At 52.8% G+C, this 12511-nt stretch overlaps 2 protein-coding genes across 2 annotated transcripts; both read left to right on the top strand.

Moving 5' to 3' along the window:
- Window positions 1–210: 210 nt before the first annotated feature.
- LAMTOR2 (late endosomal/lysosomal adaptor, MAPK and MTOR activator 2) lies at window positions 211–3137 on the top strand. Its single transcript, XM_037813835.1, has 4 exons — window positions 211–418; window positions 698–860; window positions 2621–2710; window positions 2940–3137. Exons 1-4 carry the CDS (start codon window positions 351–353, stop codon window positions 2994–2996), a joined length of 378 nt encoding a protein of 125 aa, XP_037669763.1. The 5' UTR covers window positions 211–350; the 3' UTR covers window positions 2997–3137.
- A 1141-nt stretch (window positions 3138–4278) lies between these two features.
- On the top strand, window positions 4279–11305 carry RAB25 (RAB25, member RAS oncogene family). The gene is given in 6 exon segments (XM_037813831.1): window positions 4279–4591; window positions 8094–8289; window positions 9593–9786; window positions 10450–10530; window positions 10966–11054; window positions 11057–11305. Coding segments are annotated over 6 exon segments (765 nt in total). The 5' UTR covers window positions 4279–4548; the 3' UTR covers window positions 11219–11305.
- The last annotated feature ends 1206 nt before the right edge of the window (window positions 11306–12511 follow it).

Genomic DNA, 12511 nt, shown 5'->3' with positions numbered 1-12511 from the left:
ATTGAGTCGTGGCTTGCCAAGCGGACGTGACGACTTTTCCCTGAAGGAGTTAAATCCCCGTAGTACTTCTACTGTCCTTTTACTCCCGCTCTTTTCCCCCATAACCGCGTGGTCTGACTGGAAAGGCAAACTATAGCTCCCAGGGTGCCTCGCGACCCCACAGGAACTACAGTTCCCAGAGCCCTCCGCGGCTGGGCGGGGTTGAATCAGAATCACAACAGGCCAAGAAACTACAACTCCCAGGGCGTTCCGGAGCCGGGCAACTGGACTACGGGAAGTGGCCGGCGAAGGCCAGCAGGAGGCAACTCGTGGGGTCTGGGTGCAAAAGCCCGGGCTTAGGAGTTGCAGGCATGCTGCGCCCCAAGGCTTTGACCCAGGTGCTAAGCCAAGCCAACACTGGAGGCGTCCAGAGCACCCTGTGAGTGCGGACCAAGGATCCCAGCGGCGCGTGCTGGAGCCCGAGTCGGGAGGCGTGCGGCTCTCTGAGGAAGGGTTGGGGAAGGATCGCCGGGAAGGGAGGAGGAGGCAGACGGGGCAGCAGCCGCGGGGGGAACTGGCCGGGAGGGCCCCTCTCGGAAAGGGAAGTCGGAGTCCTGGGTGACCGGGGCACGTTCCCAGACACACTCAGCCGAGGTGGCGGGGTTGTGATGGGACCCCTGTCTTAAGCACATCGATATCCCTCCCCGCCCCTCCCCAGGCTGCTGAATAACGAGGGATCGCTGCTGGCCTACTCGGGTTACGGGGACACGGATGCCCGAGTCACCGCGGCCATCGCCAGTAATATCTGGGCCGCGTACGACCGGAACGGGAACCAAGCATTTAACGAAGACAATCTCAAATTCATCCTCATGGACTGCATGGTATGGAGAGGAGAGCCTAGCTTCCTCTACCCTCCAAGGGGGATCCCCAGGGGGTGACCTGGACCCCATCTTGGATAGTTGGAGTGGCAGAGACAGGATCTCCGAAAGCTACTAAGAGTTGGTCTGCAACAGTACTTGTAATAGGCAGGACCCAATGCATCAAGTAGTGTTGAGGAAGGAGGCCTGGACATGAGGTCTGAGTGGCGATCTGGTGTCAGCCAGCCACTTAGCTATGGGACCTTGGGTAAGTCACTTAACCTCTGGGAGCTTCCTTACTTCTTCAAGGTGAAAACAATACCCCTTCCCCGCCCCCCACCTTCCTATCTCACAGAATGGATATCAACCATACACTGAGGGGCAAACTCAAGGTACTATGGTCCCAGGTTCAGAACCCTAGTGCTTGCAGGGTCTCCAGGCCCTAGTACAACCCCTTCTATTTATAGACAAAGGAACTGAAGTCCACAAAGGGGAATTGGCCATTAGACTGTGAACTCCTCGGGAATAGGGACTGTCTCACTCATCTTTGTATCTGTTCATTCAACAAATATTTACTAAGTGCCTGTAGTTTTCTTGGGACTCAGGTGAAAAAGTAATAAACAGGACAGACAAAAACTCCAGTCTTCATGAAGCTTCCAGTCTTATATATGTTTTAAAATAAGTTCAATGATAAAAATGCTATGGAGAAAAATACAGGGGGAAAGGAGATAGAGATTGTGGGGGGCATGTGTTAGAAACAGTCTCTAACATTTGAGCAAAGATTGGAAGGAATTTGGGGAGCAAGCCATGTGGCTATCTTGAAAAAGAACCTTTCTGATAGAGAGAACAGCAAGTGCAAAGGCCCTGAGGCAGGATGATGCCTGGTCAAGGAACAGCAAGTTTAGTGTGACTGGAGTGGCACGAGCTTGGGGAAGAGTAGCAGGAGATGCGGCCAGAGAGGCAGGGGGCATAGCGCCTGGCTCACTGCACACAGTGGATACCTAATATAGATTTGCTGAACCAAATTGAATAGTCCCCGAGGTGAACTGCCCAAAAGGTTCTCCATGGTGACTTGGCTGGCTGGCTACCTCTTCCCCATTGCATGTCCAATCAAAAGGCCATTTCAGTTCAACAGATGACCCCTACTGGGTGCCTAGACTAGAGCCAGTGCTATAGGGCAATGGCTTTTAAATATTTATGACTGCAACCTAGCCATAAGACATACACCCACCAAAACAATAGTTTCATGAAACGGTGCTTCCCTTACTATATGCCATGCACTTCATTTCTCTTCTTTTCTTTTTTTAATGATCTACTTTCTAAGTTGATCTAAACCTAGGGTCAAACCTGCATTTTGAAAAACATTGCCATGGAAAAAGAAGAGAAACATAAGTTGGGCTACTTCTCCCAAGCCCCTCTCAGTGTCTGTGGGTTGAGCCCATAATAATAACATCACCCATTTGGAAAGATCTTTGCAGATACAAAACTCTTTCATGTGTATCAGCACCCCCACCAGCTAGGATGAGATAGAGATTACAAAAAGAGAAACCGAGTTTCTGGGAGATTGAGTTTCCCAGGGTAACTTGGAGGTGGCTGTGCTGAGGTTGGAACCAGGGCTTGGGACCCTCATGTCCAGGGCTGTGGCCAGAGCCCCGCAGCTGAACCTACTGTGCGTAGGGCATGGAAGGAAGATATAGTCTCTCTGGGGCAAGAGGAGCCCTTGTGGAAAGAGAGGGTGAGGATGCCAAGCAGAGCTGTACATCCCGTCATATCTCCCCCTCTAGGAGGGCCGCGTGGCCATCACCCGAGTGGCAAACCTTCTGCTGTGTATGTATGCCAAGGAGACCGTGGGCTTTGGGATGCTCAAGGCCAAGGTATGTATGTGCCCCATTCTTCCATAACCATGGGCATGGCCTTCATGCTCCATCCCCATGTCCACTCCCACCCCCACTAACTTTTTGGGACCCTTCTCAAATCCACCCAGTCCATGGGCTAATTCCTAGGAGCAGGCAGAGGCTGGTGATCTGAGAATATGGCTTTGGGGGTAGATCTTGGATTCAGGATCCATCAATGTGGGACTAATTTCTGTTCCCCGTCTTGCAGGCCCAGGCCTTGGTGCAATATCTGGAGGAGCCCCTCACCCAAGTAGCTGCATCCTAGTGGGCACAGACGGAAGCTGGGGTCACAAGGGAGAGATGATCGTTTGGAGGGGCAGGGCCCCTGGGAAGACCTTCCTGGACTGGGGGAGGGGGGAATGGGGCTTTGTTTTTTCCAAGAATAAACTTCAACTCCTGTCTTGTGTCTTGGCCTCCTTCTTGGGTAGGAGAATCAGAGGTAGGAAGGATCAGGAATCTCTGGTAGGAATCCTCAGTTCTGCAAGGGTGGAAAACCCACTCCTTCACCATCATCTTCCACAAACAAATAGTTTTTGGCTGTGGTCCCTTTGGCCTCTCCAGTAGTGTGGCCTCACCCAGCTGCTGCCACTCAGAATAGAATCATTCCCACGTGGTTAGCAAGGTCCTGGTGGGGGTCACTTTAGACAAAGAATATAAGGCCCTGGGAGTTTAGCATCCTTCCTTCCAGGCTTTTGGGGGTGACTTCTACTCTTGGGGTTGGGAAAGTGACCCCTAACTGCCTTTGAGGGACCAACTTCCCCTTCCTCTTCTCCCAGACATTCACATGCCAGCACAGACCCTCTTGGGTGGTATTTTAAAGAAGACAGGATAGCTTTGCTGTGAGGCCTCAATGCTAGGCAGGAAGTAGAAGGAACCCTCCAAGAGGCCTCCATCTCCAGATCCAGACCCTATACTCAGACCCTTCACTCCATCTGGATGTTTCTCCCCTTGGCCTCCTGCTACCCTGTGTACTTGGAGCAGATTGGCTCAGGGAGCTACCAGCCCCTTTCCCCAGTGCCATAGGAAGCGACCCATCCCAGGAAAGCAGGTCAGGCCTCAGGTTCCAGCCCCACCCAGACTAAGAAATGCCACCCATCCCAGGCCTTGGGCTGTCAGGGAGGGGCAGATGTTGCTGTGGCCAAGATGCAGCTCCCACAGCTCTGCCCCACATAGGAGTAACTGGCATCCCATCGGCCCTAGCCCTGGCCCCAACAGCCCTGCCACTGTGTCCCCCCCATCCACCCCACCAGAGGCTCTTTGCACTTCGCTTTGAAGGAAATGCAGGAGACCAAGTGGGTTTCTGCTCCCTGAGGGGCTCTTTCTAACTCTCTGGTGGCTGAGCCCCCACTTGCCACAGGTCCCAGGAGATGAGCAATGCATGCTTAACTCCCAGCTGCCTCTCTCGGTAGGTCTTGTCTAGTCCCCACATCCCCTCCTACCGACCCTTGGAGGCTGCTCCCCTGCCTGCTGGAGCCCTGACTGAGAGCAGACACCCAACTTGTCTAACCCGTCTGACTGACGTCATCGTTTCTCCACCCACCTGGGCCTCAGGTCTTCAGCCGCCTGCTCTTCCTGTTCTCTGCTTCCGTCCTCTCAGCTTCCTTACAGTACTCCTACCTGCCAGAACTGGGCCTCCCTAGGCCTGCCTAGCCTTGAGTCTGCCCTCAATCGCTCTGGCTGCAGAAGTCTCCTTACCCCCAGTGAGAGGTGGGGCGGGTCCAGGACGCTTGAAAGCCGAGGGTTGAGGGCATTGAACCAACGCACAGACCCGTCACGTCTGCCTCCAAAGACACTCGCACCCTCCATGCGGAGCCAAAATGGGGAACGGAAAAGAGGAGGATTATAACTTTGTCTTCAAGGGTGAGTTGGGGTCCATGGGGAGAGAGGAAGGCCAAGAGAGATCAGATAAAGAGATAAACAGAGGTAGAAGTTCCCTTCCCAGTTTTTATCTCTTACCAGGACCCCCCAGGGCTCACGATGCCCTCCGGATAAGAAAGCTGCAGGGAGTGGGGAAGGAACAAAAGTCATGGAGCTGTTCTACTGTTGTCAATGATGTTGTTGCATTCCTTAATAGAGCTGAGTTGGGCTCCTCTGCCTGGTTCCTAATGAAAACCCAAATCCCTGGGAATCGTCAGTCATTGCAGCATAAGAGATGGAGGTCAGACTTCAGAAAGGACTTCCCTCATGAGAAGAGGGAAAACAGGCAGACTCAAGAAGAAGAAAGTCATCATTCTGTACACCTCATCGGGTGTACAAGAAAGGAGAGGCTTATCCCTTTATAGTACTGGGTAAACACATGGGGAAGATGTAACAAATTGGGAGCGGGGTCTGATAGAATCCGGAGGACTCCTGAGCCTGTGGCCTTGTATGCTTGCCCCTTGGCAGATTCCTCAGGCCCAGATACCAGGTACTGGGCTCAACTTGGCTCAACTTGGCTGTGCCTGAAAGTGTGTGTATCTTCCCTGCTTCTTTATCTGCCTTTGTGTTCGGCCTCTCTACTGCACCCTCCCATACACCCCCACACCTCCTTCAGGGTAATGTGGACTGGTCAGGCTCTGATTCCCTATCCAGCCACTCCCAGCCTTAGCCTCACTCTCACTCAAGCTGTTACTCTCAGTCGACCTGGAGTTGGGAAACCTGGACTCCCAGCACCTTTCCCAGGAAGGGGAGACAGAAAACAGGGATAGCCAGGATAAGGGATAGCGATAGTCTGGGGCAATAATACTATTACTAACTACCATTTACTGAGCCCTTACTGTGTGCCAGCCACTATCTCACTAATCACCATAACAACTCCCAAAAGTTTTCTTTCATCTTGAGAGGTGGTATAGCATAGTGGTCAGGAGCCAAACCAAGTAAGTTCAGATCTCAGCTCTGCCCCTAGTTATTGTATCAGCCCTAGCCCTGGCCCCAACAGCCCTGCCACTGTGTCCCACATCCACCCCACCAGAGGCTCTTTGCACCTTGCAGGAAACCAAAAGTCTGCACAGCCCTTCTGGCCCTTGTCCCTGAAAACCCAAAGGCAAAAGTCCTGAACTACCCACAACAATTGCAACACTAACAGTTTTGTACGCTTACTTTTATCCTGGGCAATATCTCATTCACTTCTTGCAACAATCCATAAGGTAGATACTGTTATTTTTCATATGGGAAAAAAAAAAAAAAAAGGCTCAGAGAGATTAAATAACTTGCCCACGGACACATAGCTGGTAGAAAGTGGAGCCAGGACTGTGGACCTCAGCTCTCGAATCCAAACCCCATGTTCTTAATCAGGCAGGATGGCAGAAGCAGACACTGAGAGGTATCTTGGGGTGGAAGATATTTGTTATGGATAATACCTGGGACAGGAATGGGGATGAAACAGGATGGGGCAGAGGGGGAAGTCAAACTGCGAAGCAGGATATACACAGGCCTCAGCCAAGAGCGTGGAGCTCTAGAGCAAATATTGCTCATCAGAGCAACTGGGGACCTGTACTACCTTCACCTTGTTCAGTCACTGGATACAGGTTGCCCAGGAAGGCTCTGACCCCAGGCAAGGTGGCTCTTTGTATCAGAGGCAGATGCTGAAGAGCTGATGGCTGGAGGCTGTCTGCTGACCGCACTCCCTACAGCTGGGTAGAAAGTCCTTCCCTGAAGGCCAATCTAGGCAACACATCCTTGTGTCTACCACACTAGCTGTGTTATCTTGGGCAAGTCATTTTACCTCTGAAGTGCCTTGGTTTCCTTGACTGTAAAGAAAATGGGGACAATTAGTAATGGTTCTTACCTCATGGCATTGTTGTGAAGGTTAAATGAACTAAGATGTGTAAAGCTCTTAGGAGAGTGGTCAGCCCTCAATTAATGTTCTCCAACAGTAAGTCCATTTTACAGATGAGGGAAACTGAGGTTTACAGACGAAGTAGCTTACAAAAGGTCACAGTCTCAGTATTCAAACCCAGGTCTGTCTGGCTCCAAAGCCCTTGTCCTGAGCACCTTCAGGGCCTAAGCATAGGGCTGTGAGCCCACACACTGGGAAGGATGAGATGGAGGTGAGGTTCCTAGTAGAGGAAAGGCAGAGACACACACACACACACACACACACACACAAGTACACCCTGTTAACTCACATCCATCCATCCAACTTCCTGCTCTTTCCTGCCCTACCCAAATAAGGAATATTTTTTTTAGTTGGAGGGGCCCTCTATAGATTTCACTAACAAGGAAACACCCAGAAGAGGTGAGCCACTTGTTCAACTAGTCAGAGACTGAGTTGGGATCAGAGCCAGTATATGTGACTCCCGATCCTTGGGTGCCAAAACCTTGGCCTCCACTGAACCACCTTGGTTCTGAAGGGTGGCCTCCTCCGATCTTCGTGCTGGTGCAATTTGTGGGTCACACTTCAACCCCCACCCCAACCCTACCCTGGCTCATCTACAGTGGGTAAGGCTGGGCCTTGAGCCCTGCCCACCAGTCCCAAAGTTCTGCACAGCCCTGCTGGCCCTTGTCCCTGAAAACCCAAAGGCAAAAGTTCTGACCTACCCACAACAATCGCAACACTGTTTTGTACCCTTACTTTTATCCTGGGCAATATCTCATTCATTTCTTACAACAATCCATAAGGTAGATACTGTTGTTTTTCCCATGTATCATATGAAAAAAAAATGGGCTCAGAGAGATTAAATAACTTGCCCAAGGACACACAGCCGGTACAAAGTGGAGCCAGGACTGTGGACCTCAGCTCTCCAATCCCAGCCCCATGCTCTTAATCAGGCAGGATGGTAGGGACAACTGGATCCTAACTTCTTACACCCTCACAGGCATGCACAGCCATACCTCCCCCAGATGGGTCACCTGCCAAGCTTTCTCCTCTCTCACACCTCTATTCACATCTTGCTCCCTCTGCAATCCCACACACCAAACCTCCCACTTCTCCTCCCACCTCATATACATAGAAACAGGCACACTATTCCCATACTCTCTCCCCCAGAACCTGGGCACAGCCCCTGACTCCCCAGCGTCTTACCATCCCTGTCCACACTCACATATGCGGATGGCCCCTCTGCACAGTTTACAACTGTAAACACACAGTTGGTATACACAACCTGAATACCATAGATGTCACACCATGACCAGAAGCACAAGCTGACTCTCTGCAGCCATATTGCAACAGACCAAGCCTATAATCCTTAAAGCCCCTTAGCTTGTCTCCAAACTCTTGGCCCTTCTGCCCAGGACAAATGCCTCCTGTAGAGCTGCAGACCCCAACCCCTGCCAGGAGCCCAGGCTCCCTCCTCAGTTTTCTGAGCTCGGCAACCCTTCCCTGACAGGTGGGCTTGGCAGCGGCTCTGCCCTGTGCTCAGCCCTTATCTCTCCCCTCCTTCAGTGGTGCTGATTGGCGAGTCAGGCGTGGGCAAGACCAACCTGCTATCCCGATACACGCGCAACGAGTTCAGCCACGACAGCCGTACTACCATCGGGGTGGAGTTCTCCACCCGCACTGTGATGCTGGGCACGGCAGCCATCAAGGCTCAGATCTGGGACACAGCTGGCCTGGAGCGGTACCGAGCCATCACCTCAGCGTGAGCCCGGGCCTGGGGGACTTCGGCGGGTGTGAGGGTGCTGGGGGAGTCAGGGGACACCTCAGGAGGAGAGAGGGAGGATGAGGAGGCAAGGGGATTCAGCAGTGTGTCCCCTGGGTGAGATCACAGGAAGCGGGGTGTGGCGTCTCCCTCAAAGAGTTCATGGCCCGGTTGCAGAGACTCAAGTACTGTGAGCAGCAAATAACCTGAGACCAAATATAGTGACGCTAACGCCTAGGATTAAAACCAAGAATCATTGCCACCACTTACTAAGCCTTTGCTATGTGCCCAGGAAATCCTCAAAGTGCCACCAGGAGTAAGGTGCTACAATTAACCTCTGTTTAAAGACAAGAAACCCAAGGCTCAAGCAGGTGGGATCAGGGTCAGGTGGGGTGGGGGTGGGCTCTGGAGGTGGAGATGGCCCCTCCCCTCTGCACTGTCCTCTGCACCTGGCAACACCCACCGTCTAACCACAAATGCTGAGGGCTTGACCAGTCATTTCCATTTTACAAAGCAACAAGACTCAGGGGACACACAAGAAGTTAGGCCTCCTAACACCACATCCAAAGTGTCTCCCAGTCAGTGGCAGGCCACACTGTGTGGAGAGTGGTCTACATGTTTGTGCTTGGGGATAGCACTTGCCGGGGGGCAGGAAGCAGGAGGGCTTCAGTTATACACACTCCTCACCCTTGGACTGGTCACATGACCTCTTATGAGCCTCAGTTGACTCATCAATCAAATGGGAATAGCGAGACATCACCAGGCTGAAGAAGCCCATCTACCTCTAAGACGGAGGCTGAATGTTTGCAGGCTGCCTGGGGTGGTCAGGTCAGGGACTGCTGCACAAGGTAGCCATTTAGGAGTCCTAAAAAAGTGGGCAAGATTCGGCTGGCTGCAGGAGAGACGAGGGTGCTGTGGGTCAAGGAGCCCTGCGAGGAAGCTCTCAGAAGTGGGACATGCAAGAGGCAGACTCCACTGGAGCCCAGCTGTGTCTTGGTGGATACTAGGGGCTAAAGTCATAACGAAGGAACTTAGGAGAACAGAGGGGCTATGGAAGGAAGGAGGCAGCCAGTGGAGGTTTTTGAGCAGGGAGGTGAAGCTGCTAGACTCGAAGACCAGTGTCCGTGGAGGGAACTGAGCATCTGGAAACTGGAGTCTTGACCTGCCCTGCTGGGCTCTGTGTCCCTGGACCCCAGTTTCCATTTTTTTGGGTCCTCTGGCTTTTTGGCGTGACAACTCTGCTCTTTGGCTGGACCCAACTGACCTGACCTTGCCTCTGCCCCGCCCAACCCTCACTCCCCAGGTACTATCGTGGTGCTGTGGGGGCCCTGCTGGTGTTTGACCTAACGAAGCACCAGACCTACGCTGTGGTGGAGCGCTGGCTGAAGGAGCTCTATGACCATGCTGAGGCCACTATTGTCGTCATGCTTGTGGGTAACAAAAGCGACCTCAGCCAGGCCCGGGAGGTGCCCACTGACGAGGCCCGCATGTTCGCCGGTGAGAACCCGCCACCACCCAGTCTGACTCTTCCAGCTTCATCAGCACCCTCCCAGCTCCAGCCTTCCCAGCCCCTGTCCCCACCCCTGGGGACTCCCATAATAAGGTCCCCTACCTTTATCTCCTCTCCCTCAGGATCTCCTTGCCCTTCCTCTCTGTGTCCCTGTGCGCTACCCCCGGTTGGTCCCACCATATGTCTGAGATTGTCTTTATGGGCAATTAGTCATAGTCGACTTTAAGACAGCCCCACCTTGCAATGATCAGAGTTCCTAAGTAAGTATAGAGAGTGGGATCCCTTTGGCCACCTCTGGCCACACTCTCAGCAGTTGTTTTCTGGGGTTTAGAGGCAGTTTTCTTGGGTGTGGAGGTGAGGGGTTCAGGATCTGGAGTCTCATGGCCTGGCCTGGCCTCACTTCTTGTCTTGGCCAATAGATGTGGGACACAGAGCAAGTTCCTTCTTCATTCTCTGTTTCTGGGCTTCAATTTCCTTTTCTATAAAAGAGGAATACTAATAATATTTATTCATAAGTTGTTTTAAAGTTTAAATGAGCTACTACTACACAACGAGGGGTTAGCATGGCGCCTGGTAGGCACATAGTAAAAAATAAGTAAATATTCTTATTATTGATCCCACAATTAACGATGCTTTTCCCTTCCTGCCAGAAAACAATGGGTTGCTATTCCTGGAGACCTCAGCCCTGGACTCCACCAATGTTGAGCTGGCTTTTGAGACTGTTCTCAAAGGTTAGAGCCCCTGCCTCCATTTGACATCCTTATTCCACCCCTGTGGCTGCTGTGGGCAGCAATAGGAAAGAAGACACCTAGTCCTCACCCCAGCTGATTCCCCAGCCCTTCCCTGGGCCCCCAGCCTCCTCAGAGCCTTCCCACACCATTGACTAGCCCCACCCCCACCCCAGGCCCTCCCCAGAGCCCCTTGCTCAATCCAGAGCTTAGGAAAGGAATAGGAAGATCACATTTTCCAGGGGCCTGGGTCTCAGTCCTTCTCCACCCAGGTAAGTAGAAGGGACTCAGGTGCCCCAGCTCCACTTCTGTCCAACCAAACCTCCTTCAAGTGAGGCCAGCCCTAGTGCTCAGAAGGGGGCATGTGTGTGTATGGGGCGGTGGGTTTGGTGTGGGCTCTAAATCTTCTGGACTGATCACTGCCCTCTGCCCTCTCAGAGATCTTCACAAAGGTATCCAAGCAGAGGCAGAACACTATCCAGACCAATGCCATCACTCTGCGAGGTGCCCAGGCTGTGCAGAAGCTGGATCCTGGGGAGAGGAGAGCCTGTTGCATCAGCCTCTGACCTTGGCCAGCACCCACCCTGTCTCCACTGGCATTCTGGTCACCACCCCCACCCCCAGCTCCAGGGCCTTCCCTGCCCTTTGGTCCCAGATGTCAGTGTCCGGTTCACAGCCCCTAGAGCTCTAAGGTCATCACATCACACCACACATCTCTATTATCTATCCATCTCCTCTTAAAACTAGGGCCCTTAAATAAAGCTGTATTTTGTATCCATGCCTGGCCATCCTGCTGCCTCCCGTCTGTTCCTCCCTCTTCTCTTCCAACCCCTGCCTCCCCTTCAGCTTTGGCCCCTCCTCTGATTCCCGGTTCCCCTTCCCCTCCCCCTCCCTCTGTCCTCCCCACCATACCCACTGCCCCCCAGGACCAGCTGCCTCTGGGAGCCCTGTGGTCTGGGGATTGTGCCAAGGGGGTGGGTGGGAGGTGCCCGCCCTTCCCTCTGCCAACCCCCAGGGCAGGTGGAGGAGGGAGGATGGTGAGGAGGGGAGGGGGTATCTGGGAGGCAAGACAAAGGAAACAGCATCAGCAGGAACCATCTGGTGCCCAGGGCCCTGGTGCCAAGAACTGAGGTCACTCCAATGCCAGGGGCAAGGGGAGGAGGCCGGGGGTAGACATTAGGGAGAATGGGGGGTTCAGGGCCAGTCCTGTATCTGTGTGCTGGGAGGATGAAGGCTTGAGCCCTGGAGGTGGAATGTCTAAGTCCTCCATCCAATTTCCTTCCTGACCCCAAAGAAGAGGTGAGTGGGGAGTCTCTCTCTGTTTCTCTCAGCTCTCTGCTCCCTCTCCATTCAGCCCAGGAGATGACTGCCCAGGCAGGGTCCCTGTCACCCTGCCTTGCATTCCCCTGTTCTACAAAGCAGGGTGGAAGGAGGTCTGACCACATTCCACAGAGCAGAAGGGAGTAAGTGGGGAGAAAAGTGATTGAGTGCTTGGGGACTCAAGTCGGGTCCTGTAGAGGGCAGACAGGGGGAGCCCAAGGGTGGAGGGAGCTTTTTGGAGACATCTGCTTCTCACAAGGTATGTGGGGATGCCCAGAATTATACTCGAGAATCCCAAGCCACACCCCCTACAGCAGATCTCCCCATTCACCCCAGATCCCCATGGCAGAGAAAAACAGACAGAGCCTTAAGTAATAATACTTTTAATAAAATTAAGTTCTTAATAGCACATTTAATACATTAACCCTCCCCCTTCTTGGTTTCTCTGCATTTTGTGCAACATCACTTTTACTTGATTATTCATGGGTCGGTTTTATTTCCCGCCTTTATTTTGCTTTTGAAATCTTTTTTCCTCAGCGGATTTGTATGTGTCTTCACTAGATGCCTCAAATTAAGTCTGACCACAATCCTACTCTACTTTCTACAGTGGAGAGACCATCCCCCCTGCCCCAGGGCTGTCTCCCCCAACCCACCCTACCCCACC

The sequence above is a fragment of the Choloepus didactylus genome, chromosome 2 (assembly GCF_015220235.1).
Source record: "Choloepus didactylus isolate mChoDid1 chromosome 2, mChoDid1.pri, whole genome shotgun sequence".
Classification (NCBI taxonomy): Eukaryota; Metazoa; Chordata; class Mammalia; order Pilosa; family Megalonychidae; genus Choloepus; species Choloepus didactylus.
This window is presented reverse-complemented; position numbering and strand designations above follow the sequence as displayed.

What these genes read in the sequence shown, in the direction of transcription:
- LAMTOR2 (XM_037813835.1), top strand. Translation starts at nt 351, where the DNA reads ATGCTGCGCCCCAAGGCTTTGACCCAGGTGCTAAGCCAAGCCAACACT. An exon ending in GGAGGCGTCCAGAGCACCCT is followed by an intron (nt 419 to 697) that starts GTGAGTGCGGAC and finishes GCCCCTCCCCAG; the next exon opens with GCTGCTGAATAACGAGGGAT. An exon ending in TTGGGATGCTCAAGGCCAAG is followed by an intron (nt 2,711 to 2,939) that starts GTATGTATGTGC and finishes CCCGTCTTGCAG; the next exon opens with GCCCAGGCCTTGGTGCAATA.